The sequence below is a fragment of the Streptopelia decaocto genome, assembly GCF_964273445.1.
Source record: "Streptopelia decaocto genome assembly, chromosome: 2".
In the NCBI taxonomy this organism is placed as follows: domain Eukaryota; kingdom Metazoa; phylum Chordata; class Aves; order Columbiformes; family Columbidae; genus Streptopelia; species Streptopelia decaocto.
The window spans coordinates 115,135,616-115,163,116 of NC_138655.1; the positions used below are offsets into that span (position 1 = coordinate 115,135,616).

Below are 27,501 nucleotides of genomic sequence, written 5' to 3' on the forward strand. Positions count from 1 at the left end.
GGCAGCGCGCGGCGCTGTCGTTGCCGGGTCTGGCGGTCGTTGTGGACCCGCTCGGGCAGGTGCTGAGGTGCGACCCCTCCACCCCCCCTCTCCCTCCTTCAGCGGCGAGGGGCCGCTTCCCCGCAGCGGCTCTCGGCGCCCTGCCGTGCCCCTGCGAGCTACCATGGACAGGACCGCCGTGGCGAAGATGGGCGCGGTGGCCAGCGCTAGCGTGTGCGCGCTGGTCGGCGGGGTGGTGCTGGCCCAGTACATCTTCACCATGAAGAAGAAGACGGGCAGGAAGACCAAGATTATCGAGATGGTACGTGGTAAGATGCCGAGAGCGGGGGCGATGCGGAGGAGGCCCGCTGCCCTCCGCCCCCGCCCGCACGCCCTTCTTCTTCTTCTCAGGCCGGCGCCTCCCGGGTGGGCCGGCTCCCCACGGGCGTGTCCGTCCCCAGATACCAGCCCCTTGCCCAAAGCACGCGAGTGCCTTCTGTTTCACATACGTGCCCTTCAGATCCTGCCGTCGGCGGTTCGTCTGCTGGCCGGCACCAAAAGTTAACAGAGGTCTTCTCTCCGGATCAGTGGAGCTCTGCCTTGTGCCCGCCCCCTGAGGCGAAGGGGCAGAGGAGGGTTGTTGAGCCCAGTTTCTGTTCGTAAGGACAGACACTGGAGGCAGGTGCAGCGGTTCCGCCACAGCATGATCCACTAGCACTGATCCACTCTGTCCTGTCTCTCCCTCATGTCTCTCATGCGTAAACCTGTAGGTCTTGGTGGTAGTTTAAAATCCTGCTCGTTTAGAAGAAAGCGGGGGGGGGGGGGCGGGGAGGCGTGTTCAGCCAGCTGTTGAAACTGGGAAGCAATATCTGTTCACAGTTACTATAAAAGGAAGATGGAGCTCTCCCACTACTGCCCTTGTTAAACTTATTTAGGGTATTATTAATATTTAATTACCTGCTTATCAGTAACTGGATGGTAAAAGGTCTTACTTTAAATAATATGCTGATTATGCTGCCATCCTTCAAAATTTGAGTTTATGATTTGGACACTGCTGTACTGAAGAACAGAACTGAAATCATCAAGTCACTTGCTGTTACCCAATGGCTATTTTGTGCTCTCAACTGCAAAACCTCACTGAAAGCTCAGACTTTTTTTTTTTTAATTAGATATGGAAACAGATTTTGCTAAGAACTAGGATTCTGTATGTGGATTGTGAGCTGTCTAACTACTCACTTGGTCATGCGATGCAACACATGCCAATGGAAGTCATCAAAGGCAGTTTGTGATAACGTGGGTCCATAAAAGAATTCCGCTGTGCATTTTTACTTATCATCAAATCGTCATACTTACTGTTGAATAAATGTTTGGATGTTATTTCTGGTCATTGGTCACATGATTCAAGAATTTGGAGGGGCGGTGTCTTGCTTTTTAGTTTCTGTGAGCCCGCTTACAATACCTTATGGGAGAGCAGAATGTTTGGGTTGCCACTTAAGAGAGGTTTTAGATCTATTTCTTGAAAAGGTCTTGGACTCTATAGTAGGATTTTACAAAGCACATTTGAAAACTTACAATGGCATAACACTGGTTAACTATAAATTATTCATTTTTTTAAAATTCTAGTACTGTAATACTAGAACTTATTTTAGAGTTATATAACATTTAAAAGACTCTCCTAGTTTATCACAAAAGAGACCTTCCTCTGAGCTTTGGGGAGAAGTTGCTGTTTTCCAGTCTGTGATTTAGTGTAAATTAGGGTGTGGGGGGCAACAATACTCTTTCGTTGAAATGTATTTTTTCTGATACACAAGTTACTCACCAGGCTGGTCTTCTGTGTTAGATTAAAATTACAAAATTGTTCTTGTATTTTCAGTAGATTTTTTTGGTTCAAGTTTTCTTTGGGGAACATTAGACTTCGGTTTGATTTATAGCTTTTATCAAAATCAGTTGGGAGCAGGCCTATTTACACCTTAGTTATGTGACTTGAATCACAGAATCATAGAATACCAAGTTGGAAGGGACCACAAGGGTCATGTGGTCCAGCCTTTCTTGACAGAAGCAAAAGCATCCTCACCAATTAAGTATTATTTCATTATAATTAACTACAATAATTTTTAAAAACTTTTTTATTCGTTAAAAGAAAATTACATCAATATAAGATACAAATGTAAGTAAAAAGCTGACTTATAGCAGCATTTAAATGCTAAAAAGACAGCAACCTTTACAAATCAAATATAACATCTATAAGTCAAGTTAATATCAGAGATTATGATGCCAAGAATGTTTAATGTGAAGAAAAGTGGAAAGGATTCTCAAGCATTGTGGAAAATATAGTGGTAAACATATTTCCTGTTGAATAAGAAAAATCAATAAATTAATAAATATCTGTCTTACATTTCAGTAGATGAATTCTTTAGCAAAGTAATCAGCCTGGTACACATGTTCAAGCTTAATAAAGACACCATAAAATTACTGTACCTTATTTGGAAGCAAAGGTTTAAGTTTGTAATTAAAGAATTAATGTTGTGTCTTCGTTGACCATCTGAAGCTTGCAAATACAGAGTTTCCTTTAGGCAGTGATACATGTAAACAGAGTTACTTTGGCTCCATTTCTGAAGTAACAGAGGCATTAATAGCAAATACATAGCCAGTCACATGAAGTTTTACTCTGTGTATTAAGAAGCAACTTTCTCCCAAGCCTTCTGTTTTACTTTGCACAGATAAATTGCCATTTCTTTGAAACTGTAGAAGTATTCCTACAGTCAGGTGAAGGTAAAACTTAGCCACTAGGTTGCTAACTTTAAAGAGAAGGTTAATAATTAATTAGATTCTTGAAGTAACTTATTAGATAACGTTTGATAGCTACTTTAAAAAGAAATTAGGCCTTACAGTAACATTCAATCTTTTGGATTTTTCAGGCCTCAGACAAGTTTGCAATGAAGTTGTGGATCCTTAAATAGCAAATCAATTCTGCTGACAATAGACTCCAGTTTCTTGGTTACTCTTTTCAAAGCCTTTTAGAAACTCAGCAGAAAACAGGTGTTCACAAAATAGAGTGAAAAATGTTGCCCAAGTCTTTCAAAAACACTTATCTTAAGGAATAGCCCATGCTAACTAAAATACGGTGTTAATGTAAGAAAAACTGCTTAATGAAATAACAGTATTTTTTTGTTGTTCGTCTTTTTCATCAACAAAGTCATTAGAACCTTGCATTTTTTCAGCAGCTTGTTCCTCAGTCTTTAGTCTTTTTATTGAATTTGCTTTATAAAGATGAGAACCATAGTAGAGGAGGTTGAAAACAGAATAGCAGAAAACCTTAAACTGAGACTTATTCTCTCAGGTTTGTTTTCCAGCAAACTGGGCAAACAGTTACATTTGTCTATTTCTCCATTGTGTCCCTGAAGTGAGAGGATCTAATTACCTGAAAAAACATACTTTGTATCAAATTTCAACAACAGCGAAAAACTTTAAAAGCAGTTTCTCGTTTTACAGGAAACTTTTCAACCAGCTGTTGTTAAATGTCTCTGGCCAGTTTCCTTTTTAATATGTTGGGGGAGGAAAAGAAATTATTATTTACTTGCCAGTCTCTGGTGACACTGGCTTCTTGTTTCGTAGGGCATCAGAGTATTTGTGCCACAGATGAAGGATACAGCCCTTTACAACTGGCAGCAATCACACACTACTCCACTTCTTTATTATTGTTTCGTTGTTAGTAATTAGTTGTTATAGTAACTATGATGTTACTCTGGCATGAGACACTGATGACCTCCAACTGGAGAATAAAGTAAAGGAGTATGTAACATGTAGCATAATTATTCAAGAATCTGAATAGCTAGTATGTGAAACTCCTTCATACATACTTTCTCCTTTACAAAGATGAGTTTGAGCCTGAGCAAACTTGAATCAATAAAAGGGGAATGGAAGGAACATGGACTCTAACAATATCACTGCAGGACACTGTCACTTTCTGGGTATTTCAGTGATAATATTTAAAATCTTGTGACCTTGAGAGCTATCCAGTGGTGTGATCCATGTGGGAATAATACTGTTCCAAAAGAATGGTGCCACGATATGAACCTAAGTAGTGAAAAGCGAAAGAACTGCTGAGACCTAATACTGCCCCTAGCTATTGATGTGTGACTATAAGCCCATACATTACTAGCGACGAGAGTATTGCAGTAAATTTTAGAATATTGTTAAAATTTTAAAACCAAGTTAAATTTGATGACAGTACTGAAGATGCCATTTAAATATTTCTATAAAAATTTTTTGTTTAGACAAATTTTTATTTTATTCCTCCACAGAAAAATGGCACTGACAGAGTGATAAACACCAGCATTACTAAAATAAGGTTGTATTGCCCACAGGCAATACAGATAATCATAATGTAGAATAACCTAGAATAACCTAGAATGTGGCTTGTAAAGCAAGTTTACACAGGCCCAGTAAAACACTTCAAGCATAGTTCATGTTGATACAACTTAGATGCTAGCAATAGGTTTTTATTCTCACTGTAAAATAATTCAGCTGAAAATTTTTAAAAATTGGATCCTAGAAGAAGGAAAATTGACTATTAAGAATCAAAAAGTAGTCTGCTATACAGATTATGCGCATACTAATATTTTACTTTATTTAGTATAGTAAGCTGATCCTACAATTTAACCATCTGTTTCAGAAGTATATTTTAATTTTCTGAAATTGCCACTGCCTTTTTTTCTTTTCATTCAGTAAGTCTTGAAACATATATTCTCACAAGGGATGGGTATGGGATAATGGATTAAATCTTTAATTCTGCATTAGTTTCTTTAGAACTCATTTATACTAGTTATGACAGTTATCAAACACATATCCATGCATTTATAGGCAGGAGAATACTAGTTGTAAATTCAAAAGCAATTTTAAATGTACCTGTAAATGTAAAAATGCCACAATTTGTGTAAATCTGGAAACTTTAAAAATACCAAAAAAAAGCCCAAACAAACAAAATAACAAAAAAAACCCCACACCTGCCTCTTACCTTTTATTTTCACTTGAATGGATTGCATAATGCAAAATACATAATCTTTTTCTGTGTTGGTTCGTTCCAATTGCTGGTTATAGCCTTGAAGCCATTAGCCCCCTTTCTTCCCTCCATATGTGTTTATGCAAGCATATTGCATATTTTGTGCAAGTATACTACAGTATACTCTTCACCTTATGTGAAGAGTACATCTTGAAGAGAGTTTAAGGAAGAATATCAGAAGTATATTGCTATAATTTGGTGTGTTTGTCAGACGGTAATTAATTTTCAAGATTTAAATTTTGGCTAGTTGAACTGCAGCAGACAGTGCAGAGCAGCAGGTGGCACTCATGTGAATTTTGTATCTGCACAGTAGATCTCTGAAGATGGATATACGCTATTTTGTAAATAACCTGTCATTTAAGGAATCCGGTCCCACGATGACTGGCATTTCTTGGCCACTACCAGACTCCAGGTCAGACACGTACAACTGAGCTGCTCCTGCATGCAGAGGGCCTACAGTAGCAGCTATGTCTCTGCTGCCTGTCAGATGTTCAGCACTGAAATTTGGCTGATCCCGTCACCTGCTAAGTGCAACTGAAAGGCAGGAATAGCTCACAGCTATTCGTCCTGGCTTTCTTTCCTAACAAGTATGCAAGGAGATATAAGGCCAGATAATACTGGGCAAGAGAGTTGGATAAGTAAACTGTGGTGAAGGATGTGGAAAATAAAAGTTTAGGACATGAAGTCTTAACTTTTTCTCTGAGCTTCTTGCAGTCACGTTACTGTGCAGCGGTTGATCTGTAGGGACTATTTGTTCATGGGCAGAGGGCTTCATATAGCAGCAATGTCAACCAGTTACCAGCTGCATTTGTCTTACCCGTAAGTAATCAATCACCAACGGTCAGCTGCTGTAAAACATCAAGTACTTATGATGACTGCAGTAGGCAGATTTTTAGTCCCATGTCAATCATACAGCAGCTTGACTGGCGTTGTGCCATTAAGTTGGAATCTGTGGCTCTTGTGTTTGTCACCTCTATCTTAGGTTTGTTTGTGTGGAGTTTCAAACTTTTTAAGGAAAAAAAATTGGTGCTCATGGAAAGTCCACTGGATTTTTCTAACTGGGATAATCCTTATATCAATAGAGTGTTTTACTTGAATTTTAAAAAAGACAAGGCATTTTTTAATACAAGTGGACATATGCATAAGGTTGCAGCAGGCAGGTCAAAGAAGACATCATGTTTAAATACTAAAAGTAACTATTTTCTTTTTGTTCAGTAATACCACGGAAGAATACAGAACTGCACTGACTTACCTCCGACAATAGTTACAAAAATATTTTTAGTAACATTTCTATACATTATGTAAATAATACCTATTGCTAGAAGGAATATGGCTTCTGCTTTCATATATACCAACCTTTTAAAAAGTTATTTAATTTTTAATTTTTTTTTTAAAGGGGTGGGACAAGGCTCAGACTTGGACACTGAAGGTTCATTAAGTGTCTGAATACAGAATTTCAGATTTCTTGAGCGGGTTTTGCCACCAAGAAAGATTCCTGTTCAAATGTACTTGTTTTTACTTGTTTCCCCACTTGTTAGCTGTAGCTTCCTTCTTGCACCCTTATATAAAGAACTGTTTGTCTACTTTGCAAATTGGATCACTGAAATAATCCAAATTTATTAGAGCTTTTGTTTTTATCTATGAGGTTTTTTTACTCCACCTTAATGCTGACAGAATGAATATCACTGAAATGTACCATTAATCTTGTCCCTGTAAAGCTTTCCCTCTGTTGTAAACTTACTAGTTATCAGACTAAAAGTGTAATTTTTACACTTAGCAGTTATTAACACATCACTTATCCTGGATTGTATCTGCCTTTACAGTGTAAATCAGTTATGGGTAAGCCTCAACCTGATCTCCATGTTACCATGCAAAAATTGTACGTGAAACTGATGGATGGGAATAAGCACAAAGCAGTAGCAGTATTGGTATATTAACAGTAGTAATATTAGTATAGTACAAAGTATAGTAGTGGTAGTGTTGCCACAAACTGGTTTTGAACATGTCCTATATCACTTCCAGAGGGAAAATACACAGAGATGCAAAAAATAAGGAGCATCCAGATGCATCTTTGAATGGATCCGGCAGTCAGAAACACCCATAAAACAATGAGACATGGAGGTGAAACCATCCGTCACACCTCAAGTCATCATGCTGCTATTAGCTTTAAAAAGAGTGTACGGTAGCAGTATTTCATCTTTAGACTTAACAGATTATTTTTTTCAATAAGTTTAAAGAAGGGTCTGTACTCAAAAAGATCTAACAGTTAAAAACTTCATTAGTCTCAATGTTGAACTTTAATTAGAATATTATATTAGCACTACATTCTTCCATCAGAATTGTAGTGTCTGGTAATGTATTGTAGATTAAACTTTGTCCTGCTGACTTTGCTTTCAAACTGGGTCCTGCAACTCCGCTATTCAAGGGTCAGAGTTTATTTGATCTAGATACAGCATTCTTAGGCTTAGAGAAAAAAAAAAATCTAAGCAGACCTTTTTTTTTTTTCTTAGAAGCAGATAAGAGGAGAATCAGCAGCAACTGCTTCAGTCCAGGCCTTGGCCTTAATACAAATTCTGGTTTAGATAGTGTTACATGAGAAGCTTATAGGGAAACAAGCATTCATTTTAAGTTCTTTCAACACATGTGCATGTAGATACATACAGGATATTTAATTATAAAAAGTATACATGCAAATGTACAGTTTGGAGAAAAATAGTATAGGTCATCAAAATTACATTATTATGCAAGGTAAGCTTTTGCACACCTGATAGCTAATTAAGAATTTATAAATATCCCACAGTATCTACATACTGCCAGTTCTTAGAATCCAGTGTAGAATTTGACTAGGTATTTTGAAGAAGGATTAGTTGTACTAACAACCTCACCTGTAAGCATTATTTCCGTTATATGAGAGAGAAGTGGATCTTTCAGATAGCCAGACTCCAATGTCTCTTCTGTTACCATAGCAGTACTAAAGAAAAATGAGAGTACCACTCTAATTCAAAAATTCTGATTTGTCAAAAATGAATTTTTGGTATCTGTGCTCTCTGAAGAAGAACCATTAGAAAAAAGGAAGGATGGGGTAAAAAATAAGATACTTGAAATTAAACTGAAGCACTATCATGAAGAGCAAATTATTCTCCCTGTCGTCACATGTTGCAAACAGGGAGTGTTAACTTACCTTCCATGAAAGGTCTTGCCTGATACAGATGGTATCATCTGTCTAGCACTGGTCTATAGCAGAGGCCCAGGGGAAGCATAAGAATGTGTCAAGTTGTCATGATTTTTTTTTTTTTCCAGAATGATTTCCCAGCCTCCAGCAGCTTGTATTTCAGAGACAGTGTCTGTAATTTAAGATGGGCTTTTTTAATGTTGTTATCCAGTACCTTTTTAAGGGTGTGTAAACTTAGAGTATCACCACAGGGGAATTCTACATCTTACTAGTTCACTTAGTTTTGTGACCTGTAGCTGACTACTTTCATCTGTTTTGAATGTGCCTCCTGTTAATTTTAGTTGATGACCTCTACATCTTACACTGGAGGGTATACTTTCCCTATTAACCTATTTATGCCGTCCAGTCATTTCTTTTCCAGGCTGAAGAATTCTATTGTATTCAATTGTTCACTGCATGGAAGCTTTTCATATCATAGCTCATCTTTACAACCCTTCTCAGGGCCTCTTCCAATTCTCCTCTACCCCCTGTAAGGCAGGGCAGCCAGAACTGCATTTGGTATTCAAGTTGTAAGTGCATAATGGATTTATAAAGAGGGCTATCCAGAAAACTTTGGTAAGAATAGGCACCAGTGAAATCTAGGTATGAAGGCCATGAAAACAGGCTGTTTTCTTCTGCCCTGCATTGATTGTCACAACCTTGATTTCTTCTTTCAATTCTAGGTGGTTTAGAAGCCATTTGTAAAATTTAAGCGTAATAAAATAACTTCTTTTGTTGATCTGAGGTTGCTTACATTTAGTTTGGTTTGGGTTTTTTTTTGGCAAGAGAAGGAGAGGAATGGTTAAGAAAATAAGTCAGGTTAAATTCTGGCTCAACTAGGATGTCACTTATAGACCAGTATTTCCAAGATACCTGGTTACTGACTAAAGATCATTTGATCATTTCCAGATACTCTCTAACTACTAAACAACGCATAACTTTTTTTTTTTTTTTTAACCTACCAGTTTCAAAGATTAATTCCTTCCAAAGTGAGGGAGTAGGAGCAAAGTACAGAGATGAGATGATTCCCCCAACATACAGTCAAAGGCAAAAGGTGCCTGCCCTGAGCTGTATTCATTCAATCCCAGAATCTTCAGAAGTGGTTCTATATGTTTTGTACCCCATATATTCTCACAGAAAGAGACAAATTTTTTTCCTGGAGTAATAACTGACAGGTGATCACATGAAATACTTTAAATTCAGGCCCTAGTTAATATTTGTTCTTTAGAGGCTTCTATAGAGCGTTGGAAATGTTGCATAAAGTGTCACCTTCTATTGCCACAGTTGTTACAGTTCCTTCTGAGCTTTGTAACGTGTAACAATAACTCTGTTTGAGAAATATGTCTTTGATTAATGTATAAGTCCTTCAAAACCTCTTACACCTATTTAATATTAGCTGGACTTCAAGATACCAAGTAAGCAATGTATTTGTCTTGCCTTCATTCCTGCTTTCTTGTAAGATTCAAAATGTCCGTTAATTTATCACCAGCAGAGATCTCTGCTTTTAGAATGTTTTTGTAAGCACAAAAGGAAGGTGCATAAGAGATAGTGATGCTTGGGTATCTTTTATTCTCTCATCTGAACAATCCATTCCATATAGAATTTCAAGTCTTGACTTCGTACATGTTTCAAATCAATGGTAAAAACTGTATACATTTTAGATTTCCAGAACTGCAGAAACTGGTTTAAAACAAACAAACAAACAAAGCCCAACCTTCCAATTCTGACCTCATCGATCACAGAGTAACTAACTACCTTGAGAGATCATTAAACCAGAAAAATTAATCTCACTGCACGACCTCAACATAAGATAATAATTGTTCTTGTGCACTGCTTAAAACCTTTGCTTAGTTCTAATGAAACTGATGATCTACTCCATGCTTAAAAGATGTAGTTATCTTGCTGAATTCAACTGTGTCTTTGTGTAGCCTGATTTTTTTAATGAATGACAGTGGTTTTATTGAGATGCTATTTTTCGGTAAGTGCAACATCACAGCAATGGTTTTATTAAACACAGGAGTAAATACTTAAGTTTAGCTGTTCTTTAAACATTTGAGTGTATGTGTTAGCACTGATAACTTTGTGTTTAATACAGCCGTAAATGCTTAGACTATAGATGATCACCAGTTAATCTCTTGTCTTGTAAACGAACATTGATCTCTGATTAGATCTAGAAAATCTCTATCAAATAATGTTGCTAAATATGTCTTGTGATAGTGTTTACCTCCTCTAATCAATTCTGTACATGCATTTATTTTTGCCTTTTTAAAATATGATAGCTGAGTAGACAACACTAATTCTCAGCTAAAATGGTACTGCTAAGTCTTAAAACTATTCAGGTTAAGACCCTCACCTCAGCATGTGTCTTCTCTGGATTTGTCACAATTTAATGAATTCAGTCGTTAATATGTTCCTAGCACTTTTCCATGGCAAGTGCTGTCCAAGCTCTTTCTGTTTAAAGAAACTCTTACATTCCTCATGAGTCATCTCTATAATACACACACACTTTCATACACAAATAATATTTCTATATTGCATCATACCAGCTGTAAATATGGCTAGCATTTTTTTACACCAAACCTGTACTGGAAAAATAAGTGGTATCTAAAATTCCTGCCAGGCATCCTTCTAAACCTTTATTTACCCCAGCTTCATCAAACTGAACATTTATCTTCTTTTCCTTGTAATTGTCACATACAAATACAAAAAAACTATTGCTGGAACCAGTATGCTGCTCATTAACTCTGTTCACTAGGGCATGAATAAAAATCATGTTTTAATTAAATTAATTTCTGTTGGTTCTTTTCTTCTGCTTGATTTTGGTACTTGAGTGCTAAGGTTCAGTTAGCTTTCTGTGTCTTGTGGAGATTATATCAAGTAGTCTGCTTTAGAAAATATGTACTAAGTAGACTTATTACAAAAGCAAAATTAGAAAAAAAAAATACAGTTCCCTAATGTTTAAAATTGATCCCTGCAATAAAACAAGGTGTTTCTCAATTAAAGTTGGGCAATATATACGGGGATAGATTCAAAGTTGTTCAGTTGTTGTAGGCTCACTGAACAAGAACAAAAGGTAGTAAACTCATGAAAAGCCACGAACTAATGTTTATACTGTAGACAAGATTCAGTCACCTCTAAGTTTTGTAGCAAATATTCTAATTCTATTGAAGATAATTGAGTATTAAATATGATCTCTTTCTTGATCTGTAGAAGCTGATGTCAGTTTAGTTGAAGTATTCACCTTTTTACTTATAAAAAAAAAGTTCAGCTTACTTGCTTACGTAACTTATCTGTGCTGTACTAATTTCTTTCGACAAATAGGTGCAACCTAGGGCAGAGGCATGTAAGGGCTGGTAGAACCAGTTTTTCTTTGCTTCATACTCTCTACAAACCCAGTTCACCTAACACACCACCATATGAAGTTGAACCTTTTCCTAGTCTGATATGAATGACCAAACATCTAATGGTTTAGGTGTTGTGGTTTTCTTCTCTTTTTCTGCAAAGAATATTCTGCAGTTGAGATACAGCTCTCAGCCAAAGAGAAAAGGTTACAATAAACCTCTCTGTTGAAATAGCTACACCTCTTTAGTTCATGGTTCTTAAAATATATTTAAATGACCTTTGGTATTGTGAGAGTAGAAATGTCATGCTGCACTTTGTTCCTGTCTCTATAATAAAAAGAAGTGGTAATTTTAATTCATCTCATACCAGAAGTTAAACCCTGTAAACAAAATGTTCGACTGGCTCAAATCAGCAGTAACAGAACATGGTCAGTAGCAGCTATTGTAATTAAAGTGTTTGACACAAAGGTTTCTCAGAGTTCCAAGACGGTCTTTCTTGTTTTGTAGATGAGGAGTTTCAGATATGGCATTTTCATTAAAGTGAAAGTAGATGTTTTTCTAAGAACTAGGTGTTGGCTGTATTAATGTTTACAGACGTTGCTCACGTCATTTTCTATCTATTTCACTAACACCCTAATCATTCATTTTAAATGCTAATTAGTCTTCTATGCCAAAAATTAGGCTGTAAAAGTTGGACTTAATTTCTGTAACTCTTTTCTTCAATCTTAAATTTTGTGTAAATTAAAAAAAACCCAACAAACGTTTGTTTCCTCAACCTTCATCAAGAGCAAACTAACTTTTAAAAATTCTTGATAGCATTAGAATTAATTTTCAGTACCATTGTCACCTTTGAAATATACTAAAGCTCAAAGACAGGTACTTTGCAAATTAAATGTATCAAGTGATGCCTTTACCTGAACTACATCATTCATTTAGCAAGCATATTTTACTTCATTGTTCATAAGACTTTTTCAAATTGGAAATCCAGCACTGACATAAGCTACAGCTTTTTGCTGTATAAATAATTCAAGTTTATTAAAGATACTGCATTATACATAGCTTTCCCAAACAGTATTATGGAAATATTATGAACTGAAAGCATGCTAACTGCATTAAAAGACTATATCATTCCCTGTGTGTCACCTATTGCAAGAGTGTACAAATGTGATAACAAGTAGATTAATAGGAGTTGGCAAATCACAAGGCCAAGTAAGTTCAATTTACTGTTGTAATTACCGTTTGTAGTCTTTGCAGGGATTATGTTGTGTTTTGAAAATAGCTTTCAGGCTGTTTTTCTGCTTCAGGATAGAGTAGACCTTAACATGTACATTTTGGGAGATCTTGTTCAATTCTAAGAGGATATATGTTGCTGAAAGTTGCATGTTTTCTATCAGCTGAAGTATTCACTAATTGTTTAATTGGGTCAAAATGCAGAGAGCACAACTGGAAAAAATGAAAGTACTCTCTGCAGGTCAGAGTCTGAAGAATCTTGACAGAGTACATGCTGGCCTATGGTTGGAATGTGGACACAAAACACATAGATCCACTGTACTGTTCAGAAAAAAGTCTTGATTTTTTTACATGTAGAAAAACAGCACATCCACCTTAAAATTTTCATAACTAATGAATTTTTAGAGTCCTGGCAATGTGGGGGGCTTTTTATAGTGTTAGAGGGTTTGTATGTGCTACACTACTAACCTGCCCTTGCTTCAGTTGTGACAATTGCACTGGTCACATTCGTGGCCACATATGAATTGGCCTGATGTTTGTGGTTAGTTCCAGCAGCCTGAAAGAGTGGTCACAAACCTAGGGTTGAACATGAGTTATGGGATAGTCCAGGGAAGCTTGCACTGTTGCTATAGCAAGAGTTAACTTCACGCAACGCTTCCAAGCATTTACACAACTTCCAAGTGTAAATATGATTAGACAATACTTCCTTCATGCTCTCACAGTGAAAAAAAAAAACCCTTTTAAATACATCTTTTGTGTCACCTAGTTACTGTCTTTGATCAGGCAACATGCCGAATGACAAACTTGTGAAAGCATGTCGAGTTGCCTTGTCTCTCAAAAACCCTGACAAACACGCCTCCTCGATTTCCTGTTGCAGTATCACATAGATAATTAAAGCAAAGATTAAGTAATTAATTCTCTGCTTCTACACAAATAAATGTGTGCTCCCGCGTAAACATTAATGAGACCATGTCAATAAGATATAAGAAATTTGTGGTACTCTGCAACAGGAAATCCTAAAATACTTGGAAAGATTTTGTAAAAGAGTTAAAAAGTAACAAAGTAGTAAACTTCTGCTTTGAAAAACAAGTGCCTTCCTCTGTTGGAGCAGCCCAAATTTGCCTGCTGCATCCATGAAAGCTGTTCATTCAGTGAAGGTCAAAGGTTTTGTTGTTGGTACACCAGCTGATCGGCTGTAAGCCTGACAGGCTGTACTGCTGAGCACAACAAACTGCTGCGCAGTGCTGATGTGCGTCACAGGACCCTGGGGTTTTGCACGGGGATTAGTCAGGCTGTATTTGGAAACGCCCTCAACTGCACCTTGTGCTGCTATATTAGTGTTTCTCAAGCAAGAGGAATTTTCTTTTGCTTCTGCAGCTGCTCCTGCAAAAACCCTCTGGTAAGTGTGCATAGCTTCTGTCAACAGTACCAGGGTTATGAGCTGAGGCATTACTTACAGCTGTTTATTGTGACAAATTGTATTTTTAAAATAAAAATTTGATAGCACAGAATTGGCAACAGCATTGAAGGAATAAATATATTTACCAGTTTTTATTGAATACTTTAATTCTACTTAAATGTTCCTCTACTTTTAGATATGTATCAGAGTAGTCTTAAGTGTGGGTATATTCAGAGTGACGTAGCTATGGACCATGCATGTCTGGTTTTATTTCTGTACAGCAGGAATAGCAAAGATAACATAATATAGCAGACCAATTCTTAAAAGGATTTGGTTGGTTTTTGTTGGCAGCCTGTATGCAAGCCCTGCGTCTCTGGACTCTGCTTGCCACCTATGCTGTTGCAGTAGGACAAAGTCAAGGACAGAAGAATCAGGAGTGCCCTAAGCTCAACGCACAGGTACTCTCCTTTAAAAGCACAAGAGAAAATGCTGTTGTCCTGTTTTCTGTGAACACTCTCCAGATTTTTTATATGTTGGGTTTTTTTTTCCAAACTAAATATCGGAGTCCAGTCCATTAAGTGTAAGAAGATGTAAATAAGTAAACAAAATAAAACAGGAGAATTACTTTTAGTATGCATCCTATTCCATTTCTTAAAATAGCTTAGGTAGTGAAGCTGCTTCCAGTTATTTCATATAACCTGCTGGGTATCTAGTTTTGCAGAATGTTATCAACCAACCGTGAAGATACTCAATATTCTGTTGTTTCACTTCCATAATAACATTTGCCTATTTACTTCTAGATAAGTAGTCCTATGGGTATTTCTTGGCAAAACTTCAGAAAGAGTAGTTTGGTTGTTACTAGTTACTAAGAATTTCTTACCATATTTGAGTTTACATCATATGAGTATAAAATGTTACTATGTTTTGGGGTTTGGTGATTATAAACTAATAAATACCTGTCCTGAGCTCAGATTATGCTAGCGGACTCCATGATCACTACTGACTGATGTGACTGTACTTGCATCCAGTAGCTTTTAATATTCCTATCTAAAAGATAAGCCTACTAACAGCTGTGGCAGCTAAGAGAAACCTCTGTTGCACACATGGACAAAAATTCAAATTGTCTGAATTAAAGCCAAAATTTGTTTTGTACATATGAGTATATGAGCACATGTAGCTTTATATGAGCATATATAGCTGGAGGAAAAGATACAGAGATACTCGCATTCTGTGGTTTTTGTTATGGCTCCCCCCCTTCTTGCAACTCACACATTGCAAATAGCAGAAGTTACATGAAGAAATGTGCATGCTTTTCAAAAGCTTTTTGTTAAGCTTTGTTTTGTAGAGCAAGTAGATGAAGGTAATGTTCTGTAATACTACGAAAAAGAAGAAGGGGGTGGAAGATAGGATGTAAGTGTAAATTAAGGAATGTGACCCTCTGCTTTATAATTTCACCAAACTGTTACTTTCTGCCACCAAGAACACTGACACCTATTTTCTGCAGCTTGCCAGGCTATCAAATTTCACAGCTATCACGATGCCATGTCCTGCCTTTTTTGGTACATATCCATAAGTAAGTATATGTGATAGCTAGTCTCAGGCCTTGGAATTGGGCATCTGCAGTTCCCAAAATAAATGTCATTTATTCTTGGTTTATACTGTTTTACCTGGAAGCTGTCACCATAGACTAGAATTAAAATTTACAAATAATTGAATCCTATCCATTTTATCACTTTGATCTTCATTTTCCTTGTTCAGAATAACATTAATACTTCCCTCTCCTTGCCAGTCCAACCTTGTATGTCCTCTGTATTAGAAGTTAAAAGGTTTGGAACCTAGTCTAATCTAAGGGCGGGTTACCAACAAAGTAGGAAAAAAAAAAAAAAAGAAATAGTGGGATCACTGAAATTCATATACTCTCAATAGTACTACGGCTAGTTCTTATTCGTTGTCTTATCACTTTTATGACATTATGGTCAATTGAAATTTGTGGAATATTTCTAATATGATGTAAGTGTGAGAACAGTCATTATTCAGAATTATTGACACCGAACAAAGTACTCTATCAATTATTGAGAATTATAGAGAAGTTCCCTTGAAGTTTTATCCACCCATAATGCAGGGTGTTTTCTTAGCAGTGATACTGGGGACTAGATTAGTCTTTGTAAACTAAGAAAACTTTGTATTTGCCAAGTAGTGTAGGCTTTCAGGGTATCAGTATAGAAATACTTTGCCCCGTTTTTTTGTATCCTTGGTCCAAGCATGACTTAGCAGACTTACGATGATAACCTCTTAAATTTTTAGTCATTACTAGTAATATTTCAGGCTGTGTATCTGAGTTCAATTGTGAAATGAGCTATATCTCCATGTAGTTAAGATAGCAAGTCATTCATCAGCTCATCCTTCCTAACTTAAAATTACAGGTAGTGAAAACAACAGAAGGTCCCACAGTTGTCCTTTATATGAAGCTTCCTTTTTTATTGGACATTATTATTTTTTTTCTTTTTTTTAATCATAGGGACTTAACATTGTTTTGCTGGGTAGGGGGAGGGAAGTAACTGCTCTACCTCCAGCACTCAGTAGATTCAAAAATTCAGTATAATCTTAACTCCAGAACATGACCTGACACGCTGTGCACACAATCAGTTATTAGTTCCCTAGGATACCAGATTGGAAATGCCAACTATGGCAGCTGTGAACTCACTTACATACCTGCGTTTCATTTTAGTGATTATCACCAACTGACACAGCATGTACTTAGATATACACTGTCTCAAATACTAAGAAAACGATATATATAAGCAGCACACAGATACAGCATAAAAGCAGTTCTGTTTGCACTCCTGCTATCCAATTATATATGAGAAAACTTATTTCAAAACTATAATTCAATACAGTCTTTACAGTAAATACTTTTTATTTAAGCCAGCTACACAGATGCATGTCTTGTGTACTAAATAGACTTGTAATTTTCAGAACTATCCTTGTTGTAAATGACCCATTCTGTGGTTTGTAGGACTGGGGGATTTCCAAACCTGCGTGAATCCATTACTGTTCATTCATCAAGGTATGACTATAACACTGTCAGCTACAAAAGAATTTCCTGCATCCTTATTCCAGTTACCTGCTATCACAAACAAGCAGATCTTTGCCTTTTCAATTATGCAATTAAGCTCAACTTTTAAAATTATATTTTTCAGTTTTGTTCTCCTTGCTTCCCTTTGAAAGCTCCTTATGCATGTCGGAGACTAGAAACTTGTAAGTTATTTGTGACCAGTGTATATGCCAACCACAAATTACCTTTGGGAGTTGTCATCTTTTAACATGTGTGTTAAAAGAGATATCAGCCTCTGAGCTATTTCAGTAATGTATAGCTGTCCTTGGTAAGCAAGATACACTCTTCTCACATTTCCATAAAGTGACAGAATAAATAGGGGCACATAAGTGATTCAATACGATGTATTTCCAGATGTCAGAATGAAATATTAATTCCTTTTCCTGTGCTTATATAGTTTTAGTCCTGTATGTAGAAGCTCCTTTCTGCAAAAAGCTTGCTTTCTTGCCTCTGTTGGTTGCTGTGGACTATTTTGTTTCATTTTTTCTCCATATGTGTTCTTCCCAGTCAACTGGTGCATCAGAATTTTGGGCCTTTTGTGTCTACTGAGTTGACTCCTAGAGCTCTCTTAAACAATTCATAGAAAGACAAATTTTAGCAGATTGACTGAACTTTTCTTTTTAGCATTTTTTTACTCTTTTACTCTTCTTTCATCTGTCTTATCAGTTCTTTTCAACTTGAATATGCTTGTCTCTTTTAACTATGAAGAATGGCAAATATACAAGAAAAAAAACAACAGCAAGACTAGGCTGAAATGTAAGACATTGAAGGAGACAGGTTGCCAGAAAACTGGTGACTACTTATTAGACAGTTTTGTTTACTTCTAATATAATGATAAAGCCTAAATAAAAGAACTGCTACTTAATGTTCAGTTGCAAATATGAATACAAAGAACTAGTGATGTGGGTGATGGCTATTTTGACTAACCATATTTGGCTGAGACTTTATCAGATGCCATATCCATAATGAAGACTTGTTTTTGCCTATGAAAATGCCTGCAAGACATTGTCTGGCTTATACTTGCTGCAGAAGACTACATTTTTTCCCTAAATTAGAGTACTCCTCAACTGAATTCAATTCTTGTGTACAAATGAAAGATGTATTAGAAATAAATGAACTTTAAAAACTGCTCTTGAGTAGGAGTATCAGTTTACAACATCAAAGCAGGAAGCTTTCATCATACTTAAAATCTTAAGCAATGTCTTGTTTAACATCATCTACTGAAGTGTTTACTAAGGAGGTTTTTCCTCAGGTTGTTTCAGAAACTTACGAAAGGCCTCAGTCTGAAATAAACCAGTAGCAAGCAATCCAGCTTTCCTCATAGTCTCTCCCATCTCTCCATCTCCCTCAACATCTGTTCTGTTTAAATCCGTTATATTAGGAAGTCTGTTGCTTAGTATGTAAGTAAACCAAATAGCGTTTGAACTACTTCTCACAGAAACATGCATTTAGATTTCACTTTGTTCATTTTTTGCATTCCAAGTCTAAAAATACATATATATTTTGCCTCCTGAACATCAAAGGAATTAGATTAGTCAATTTACAGTGAAAAAATTACAAAACAGAGTCAAATTGCTTTATCTTTCATTATAGCGAAAAATGCTTTATACTCACCAAACAAGTGATAAGGTTACTTTTGTCTACCATAACATAAAAAAGAAATACCATAAAACACCTTTAAAGAGTTGCAGATTGTTAATATTTTATTTTGTGAAGCTAGATCCATTGACATATTTCTGCTGAAAATTGTGAATAAACATCTATAAATGCTTTGTAGATTTATTTCTCAAAAGAGGAGGGAATTATTTAATGCATATTTTTCAGGGTTTTTTTTTCAACACTCATTAGCTTTCTCAGTGTTTCCCAGCCTGGGAGATAGCTGATAGTTGGAAACCAATCCTAATCTACCTTTTTTGAATTTGCTGTGCTAATAAAAGTAGCAAGGCACCATAACTGCATAGACAACAATGGTTTTGGTTTAGGAAATGCCAGTTTTACAGAAAATGTAAAAAAAAAATCTTCCAAACTAAGTGAAATTAATTGAGTTTGTGTCTTTATGAAACTTACAAAGCAAAGAAGTAGTAAACCTTGGAAAATTATCAGAGACTTGCAATTAGGGTTTTAGAAGTTTTCTGTTTTCATTAATATCTTTGAGGATATCAGCCAGAAAGTAGCAGTAAGCAGACCGGGGATTATTATTAGTTCTTATATTGAAAAACGGAAGCACCTATGTGGAAGAAATTATACAATCCAGCCAGACAAAATGTAAAATCCAGCACTTTGTACAACTGCCTGATTATTCTGCCTAGGAGTAATTTTGAAAGATAGTTAGTCATTACTAACTGAATTGGAATCATTAGCACCATATTACTACTAACAAAGTAATATATTAAAATGTGTATGCAAAGGTATTATTCAAAGACATGGGCTGAAGTCCATCCAGGTGTGGATGGTGTGTTTTAAGAACAATGTGGCTCAAATGGATGGGCCAGGAAAACATCAAGAATTTTCAGAGGTTTAGAAAACTGAGCTCTGCAAAAGAAGAATTAAAGAAGCTGAGGTTGTTTAGTTCAGGAAGAAGGGAAGAATACCCAGTGAGCACCTGTGGAAAAGAACCCTTTCCTCCAACAAGAATCACCTAAAATTATGGTAAAGAAGGTTAAACAGAGACTAAGTAAAATTTTCTAAACATAAAGACAGTTGACCACTAAAATACATGGTTGAGGAAAGTGAAGAATATTTGAGCAGAGTTTTGAAGAATGGGTTAGACAAGTATCTGTGGAGAATGATGTAGCTGGAATAGTTTATTCCTACCTGAGGGCAGAGAACTACAGCCAGTATTTAAAAGTACCTCCAGTTCCTCCTCCTCCCTGACACGTCTTTTCCATTACAAAAGCAGGTGTTTGCAAGCCTTGAAAATATCATCTTTTTCGCAAATGATAACCTAATTGCAATTAGATTGCAAATTGGTTTTTACGAATAAACAAAAGCTTTAGTAGGATCAAGAACAGGAAGAGAATGTGTTGTGTGACTTATTAACAATTGGTGATATAAGAACTCTGGTTCCAGAAATGTGTCTGAAAATAGAAGGTGGTTTGGGGTTTTTTTTTGTTGTTGTTTGGTTGGTTGTTGTGGGTTTTTATTATTTTAATTAGCTAATTGCAGCAAAGTTTACATGCTAGATATAAGAAAAGGAAATTTGAATGATCAGAATGTGGAAAATGTAATTCCTAGCACTTCATAATCTCTGAAGTTCTATATACAGAAAATAAAATTTACTCCTCATGTAGGCCGATGGAGACAGATTGCAAATGTCTGCCTTTGCTTTAGAAAGAGTCCATACATTATTATAAAGGAAGGAAATACATGCTAAATCGCGAAATTTTTGTCAATACGTAGTTCTTTTACTATTTCTGCAAGGTTGAAGAGAAACTTTTGGAGTAAGGAAAGGCTTGCTGGAGAGAATGTTGGGAACGTGTTGTTTGGGGAGGGATGTTCGTTGTTTGTTCGGTTTCTTTTTTTTTTCTTTTTTACCAAATTCACTATTTATCATAATATTCAAGAAATATTCTTCATTCAAAAGGAATAAGTGGTGTGAGATCATATGTTACTTCAAAAGTACGCAGTAAAATAGGTAATGGAAAATGCCTGAAGACTGGAGTTCCACATGGCCTTGTTGTAATGGAATACTCTGTTGCCATGTGCAGCATTATCAGCAAAACAATGGGTGTTTAAAATCAGCCTGTCTTCTTTATCTACATTAAAACTTTAAGGGCATATTAATTACACAAAGACCAATTAAGGTTCACCATCTCCAAGTGCCATACTTGGACCACAAGTTGATCCCATCTGTCCTGTTTCTGTATATCTCCTTTATTTCCTACAAATACCATTATCTTTTCTGTGTCAGCTTATTGAATAATTTGATATTAGGGAAAGAAATGAAAACAGATGTTGAAAGCAAACAGAACTGTATGCAGTCATCAGTTAATACATGCAGAGTATTTTCTGTTTCTTCTTAACTTGCCTTTCTGTATTGAGCATATCTTGATGTCACATGAAACTGTTTTTAGATGCAGAGCTTCCAGTCTGATGGATAGCATGTATTTCCTCGGAAGTTTTCCTCTGTAAGTATATTTTTGTCTTTGTTCTTACTCTTCATAGATGCCAGAATTTCAGAAGAAGACTGTCCATATTAAGGACCCAGAGAGAGTAGAGGAGATTATTTGTGGCCTCATCAAAGGTGGAGCTGCAAAGCTTCAGGTAAAGATAGTATAAGGTTTAACCAGATTGGAATGAAAGCAATCAAGTGATTGTTGTTCTATGCCAAAAAAAAAAAAAAAAAAAAAAAAAAAAATAAAAAAAATAGATATATATATACACACATATAACAGAAGTCAGTCTTCCAGAATTCTCCAATATTTCTCCAATATTTAGATATCTGTTAACTCTTCTAATAGTCCTCATTGATTCAACTATAATTCAGCCAGTAAATGATATAAACATATAAGCTTAGTAATTTCAAGAAATATTCTGACCAAAGGAATTGGAAAAACAGTTTTGTTAGACAAAAAGGTATTCTTGTGGGATATTCCAGCTTACAATAGTTCAATAGAACAGGGAGATTTCTGTGATACATATGCTACTCAGCTGTAACTATTGTTGATCATTCAGAATTTCTAGCCATTCTTTATTTTGTCCCTCCGTGTTGTAAGACAGTTTTGCTTTTTCTTTCCTTAAATAGATTATTACAGATTTTGATATGACATTAAGTAGATTTTCCTACAATGGAAAAAGATGTCCAACTTGTCATAGTGAGTACTTTTTTTTTTTTAATACAGATTGGTTTGTTCATTCCTTTCAGTTTTTCCTAGATTCTAATTTTCTATCCCATTTATTGCCTGATATGTGAGATTTTATATTGACTTATTACCTAACCTTTACATCCTAACAAAGAAGTATTCTAGTGACTGTCTATCTGTGATTTTATGTATACATATTGTAATCACAATTACGTAAGTGGAAATCAGTTAAGTTGTCGTTCACAATTAAAACATTAAGTTCTGAACAATAACAAAGTTAGTGGCTAGATATGACAGGGTTGACTTTTATTTTTAAGAGCCCATAGGAGTCCTGATGCCTGCAAGAACTGGATAGTAAACTCCTCAGTATTCATGATATTTTTATGCCATAGCCTTTTAGAACAAGGAGAATCCATTTACTAATGAAGTGGAAATCCTAAAACATATAGAATGCGTCCTGATAATTTCAGAAACAGTTAAATCTCAAGAAACAGATATTTCATTCAGAGATGAGGGGAAGGACATCTTTATGTTAATGAAGAAAAACGTGCCTTTTACTGGTCGCTGGTAAGAAAAGTTCTGAGGAAACCTAGTGGTGTGTCATCAAACATTGTCATCTATGCTATTTGCAGTATTGTAAAGTAAAAGAAATATACCATCTTATTTAACACTTTTTTTTTAACCTCCCTAGACATCATTGATAACTCCAAGCTCATCACAGAGGAGTGTCGGAAAAAGGTAAACAGAAAAACTACTAGCTCTTGCTTTGTTGTACAGACAACTGTTATTATTCCCTGGCTGTGCTGTGTGTTGAATTACACAACATGAGGAGAGAGAGATTTTCAAATCCTTAGAGCTCTCTGAGCTTTCTCACTGACTATCAGGCATCCAGTCACTAAAAGAAGTGAACAGAAATATCTGGGTTCTTGATACTGGCATGTAATTCAGTTTAACAGCATCCACTTATTCTTCTTAAGATATATTTACAAGCTGTCTGTTCAAAGAGCATGTCAGATTCCATTTTATCTAAATGTTACCAGAATAAAAGAAGTTACTTTAATTGGTTAGATCAAATACTGTTATTTTATAAAAATACATTCAACATCTGGTGTTTTTTTTCCCTTCAGTTATTGCAGCTGAAAGAAACCTACTACGCTATTGAAATTGATCCAGCTCTCACTATTGAAGAAAAATATCCATATATGGTAGAATGGTAAGACATACATCCTATATTTTCAAATTATACTAAGATTAGATTTAGTAAGTTCTTAGAAGGAAATTAATGGCAGTAATTAGCTTTTAGCTAACACATTAACTGAATTAATCTCTTGGAGCATTGTGCAACAACTGTGTTTGCTTTGCTGTTAACTTAAATGAGCAAGAATTAACCATACAGGATTATTTTCATCACAAGATTTAGTGAAAGATGAACCTTTACAAGTCAATTTCCACCCATTTTTTTGTTCATATTCTAGGTACAATAAATCTCATGCACTACTCATTGAACAAGGCTTACAAAAGGATAAATTTGCAGAAATTGTGAGGGAATCTGATGTTATGCTGAAGTAAGTTCCTTTTGATTTGAACAATACTGTTTTGGAACAATTTCTGTAGATTCTTACGGTGTGTTTTCAAGGGGGAAAAAACCAAAACAACCAACCAACCGAAGACATTCCTGAAAATGTGACACTGTAATCTGGGAACACAGTGAGCTCTTCATGCCTCTGCTTTATTGATATTTTGGAGCTAAATGCCTACAATGATCACACTGTATAAACTAGAGATCTTTAAAAAAAAAATTTGAGTCAGGTCTTTACAAACTTAATTTCTTTCAGCTTTCATCCTCTTGAAATTGTACAGGTAGCTCTTTGGTTTTTTATAAGAGGAATGTAGAGATCAACTTTGTTCCTTTGAAAAACCTTTCCTGTAATAGTTTTATCTGAGGTAAAAATGCAGTGACTTGAGGAATATGTTTCATATGTTGCATTAAATATTTTTCTTCCTTTGTGGCTAAAGGCAAGTTTAAAAGCCAGCTAAATCCTTGCTTGAAACATGCTGTGGCGCCCATCTCTTTTAAATGTCTCCAAAATTGTCTGTAAATGTGAAACTCCTGAAACAAGATGTTAAGACTTAATTTGTGGAAGTGTTTGTTCATCATACTGAGTAAATTCTTCTCTTTTGCAAAACAGATGAGCACACTGTCTCTGCCTGTGTGAAATCTTAAGTCCATGTGGATTGAATCTTCATTGACAGGCTAAAATTCCCTCAAAAATTTTCATCATAATAATTTTTTTTAAATGTAAATTCTACCAACCAATGCATGTAGAAGGTGTCTAGAGGTAATATTGTCTTATTCCCTAAATACCATACATAGCTTTGATTGGGTACTGAAAACTAAAAAGCTTCAGGAAAGAGTGACAATAAATGTTTCCGGGATTTCAAAACAAAACAAGATTTGCTTTATGGTAATAACTCCCTAGAAAGTCCCGTATTTAAGGAAGGAAGATTGAAACAAAATGTACACCCTGATACTAGCTACAACAAGTTCTACTAGTTACTTGCTTTTTCTAGGGTGTTTGGGGAGGGGAGGCTGTTTTCACATCTTTAAAACATGATTAGGTGTTTGGGGGAAAAAAAAATTATACAGATCAAGACCAAACAGCTTGATGCAAGAGTTTCTTGCTCAAACTTCATGCTTTCTATTAGGTTGATGGTTCTTGCTAAGCTGAAAAGGTGAAGTGAAGGAAATAAAGTGAAATGCTCAGGGAATACTATTTTTCTTTTCCAAAGATGGTGTGAATGTCTTCTGACTTTTTTTGGCTTTCTTTACCTGAGATTTGATTTGTTTTTACATCCTGTGTTACAGAGAAGGATATGAGAACTTCTTTGATAAGCTCAGTGAACATAATATTCCTGTGTTCATATTTTCTGCTGGGATTGGGGACATTCTTGAGGAAGTTATCCACCAGGCTGGGGTCTACCATTCCAATGTCAAAGTGGTTTCCAATTTTATGGATTTTGATGAAAATGTACGTATAAAATAACACATTCAAATATGACTGTTTGTGGTATTTAGTAGCTATTTATATATATAGTACAAGATTAACATTTTAATGCAACAGATGTAGCCATCTGCCCTGCCAAAGAACATGAGAATTGTGTACTCAGCTCTCTCCCAGGCAAAAAACAAGCAGAGGATAACAGTTCAAACCCTGTCAGTGTGGTGTGACTCAGATACCATTCATTTCCTTCAATGACAACCTCACACTTGGCCCAGGACAGCGCTGCTCATCTTCCACAAAGGGATAATCACCGTCTGTCTTGTCTTAACAATGCTATTACAGTTATTATGTTATTTAACAGTAATTTATCTCATTCATCACTGGAGATCACATAGTTCAACGCTAGTTCAACAGTAACATCAGTATTTTATTGTAGATTCTATCTTGTCCATATGATACTAGAAATAACTTCTTTGGGTTTTTTTAATAGGGAATATTAAAAGGATTTAAAGGAGAATTGATTCATGTTTACAACAAACATGACGGTGCCTTGAAGAATACAGAGTACTTCAAACAACTAAAAGACAACAGTAACATCATACTGCTGGGTGATTCCCAAGGAGACTTGAGTATGGCAGATGGAGTAGCAAATGTTGAACACATTCTTAAGATCGGCTATCTCAATGATAAAGTAAGTAGCCTTATAACATCATGAACTTCCAGTGAAAGATTTTAAGTTAGAAACCGATTCATTGTTATAAGTTCCAGATATCAAAAGTGTGTGGCCCATATTTGTTTTCGAGATTTCAAACATTTTTAATGGATTTTTTGCCTCAAGGTTTTTTCCTAACCCCTAAGCTACAAAACCACAAATATAAATTCCTTTGTTTTTTTTGTAGTGAACTACTTCCAAAATGGTATTTTGTTGAGAAATAAAATTCAGAGGCTAGAGAAATAAAATTCAGAGGCTCCTTCCCATACTGGATTCATAACTGAGCAAAACTATAATCTTCAAAATAACAATTTTTTGGGAGGAGACACAGAACTGATTGTTTGCTAAGTTATAATGCACTTGCATTTGCATTCAAAAGAGACAAAACTTCGGTTTTGCATTTCTCTCTGCCTCTCAAGAAGTTGAGGAAGTAGTTTTTCCTTTCAGTATATTTATGTGTGAGAGCCTGGAATAAACATGAGGTATTCTACCCTGGAATGCACAGTTATGTCAGGCCACTCCTACTCTGTCTTCTCATAGGAACAATGCAGATTTGCATGGCTCATTCCCTCAAATTGGTGGAAAGACTGGGCAATATTTTAATGTCTTTCAGTAATTAATTCTATAACTAAGTGGACCTTTCTCTTTATCCCTTCTGCTATTAGGTAGATGAGCTTTTGGAAAAATATATGGACTCTTATGACATTGTCTTGGTGAAAGATGAATCCCTGGAAGTTGCCAACTCCATCCTACAGAAAATCCTGTAAATTGCAGTCTCAAGTCACTCCATTCCTTCCAGGAGGCAACTGGACAAAAGAACACACGTCTGCTATCTTAGATGTGTTTATTACTCATTTACAGAACTGTTTAATTTAATTTAAAACTTTTATCTTCATTTTGGTATTTTGAAATACATATGCTATGAATTGTCAACTAGAGGCTCCTTTCACTGCTCTTATGCTGTTCTTGATTGTCTCACACTCCTATTACAACTAAATTTAAATTGAATTTGTAGATGTGATAAACTGCTGCTGATGGGATACCATGGTTCACTGTCTTTTAATCAGGCATTTCAGAGGAGCATTTTAGAAAATGTGGCTATCTTGTAAAATTGAAGATGTAAACGTTCTGTGAATAAGCAGTGTGCACGTTTGTGTTGCCTTTTCTTCTTTCAAAGAAGATATTTCAGTCTCAGCTGTACCCTGAAGGCTCTTACTCACATGCTACAGACTTTCACAGAAGTTTTTCATACATATATTTTTCTTCAGTAAAAGTGCTTTATTCACTTAATTCAGACAATGTGTTTCTTCTTAATATATTTCTGTGTAATTACATCATATTCTATATCCTTACTGTTTCTTTATCCTCTGTGGAATGGGAAGATGTTTTAAGTTAGTCTGAGGTGAAGTTTCTTATCTTTGTAACAACATATAGTTTCACAAGCTAAGAGGACACAGCCCTAATTTCAGCCCCTTTTCAGATCTTACTTTGTGCGCTACTCCACTTCCAGCCTGCCATTTCAAAGCTAGCATGACCCGCCTAAAATAATTTCTCTTGGTATTCTCAGTGAGCTGCTCCAAGCACAGAAAATCAAAACAAAGCCAGATCTTACTCTTGGATTTTAAAAGCTGACTTAGGCCTGTTGCAA

At 35.9% G+C, this 27,501-nt stretch overlaps 1 protein-coding gene across 5 annotated transcripts; it reads left to right on the forward strand.

Annotated features, from left to right (window-relative positions):
• Positions 1 to 9: 9 nt before the first annotated feature.
• NT5C3A (5'-nucleotidase, cytosolic IIIA) lies at positions 10 to 27,205 on the forward strand. Of its 5 annotated transcripts, none has more exons than XM_082045341.1 (10): positions 27 to 275; positions 14,574 to 14,680; positions 21,502 to 21,600; positions 22,082 to 22,151; positions 22,831 to 22,877; positions 23,267 to 23,352; positions 23,615 to 23,704; positions 25,006 to 25,168; positions 25,632 to 25,832; positions 26,519 to 27,205. In XM_082045341.1, the coding sequence occupies exons 1-10, from the start codon at positions 164 to 166 to the stop codon at positions 26,618 to 26,620; spliced, it is 1,077 nt and encodes a 358-aa protein (XP_081901467.1). In that variant the 5' UTR covers positions 27 to 163; the 3' UTR covers positions 26,621 to 27,205. The 5 variants fall into 5 exon arrangements, with proteins under 5 accessions (XP_081901463.1, XP_081901467.1, XP_081901464.1 ...); XM_082045338.1 differs by having other exon boundaries at positions 170 to 301; XM_082045339.1 differs by lacking the exon at positions 27 to 275 and adding an exon at positions 17,239 to 17,289 and having other exon boundaries at positions 14,593 to 14,680.
• The last annotated feature ends 296 nt before the right edge of the window (positions 27,206 to 27,501 follow it).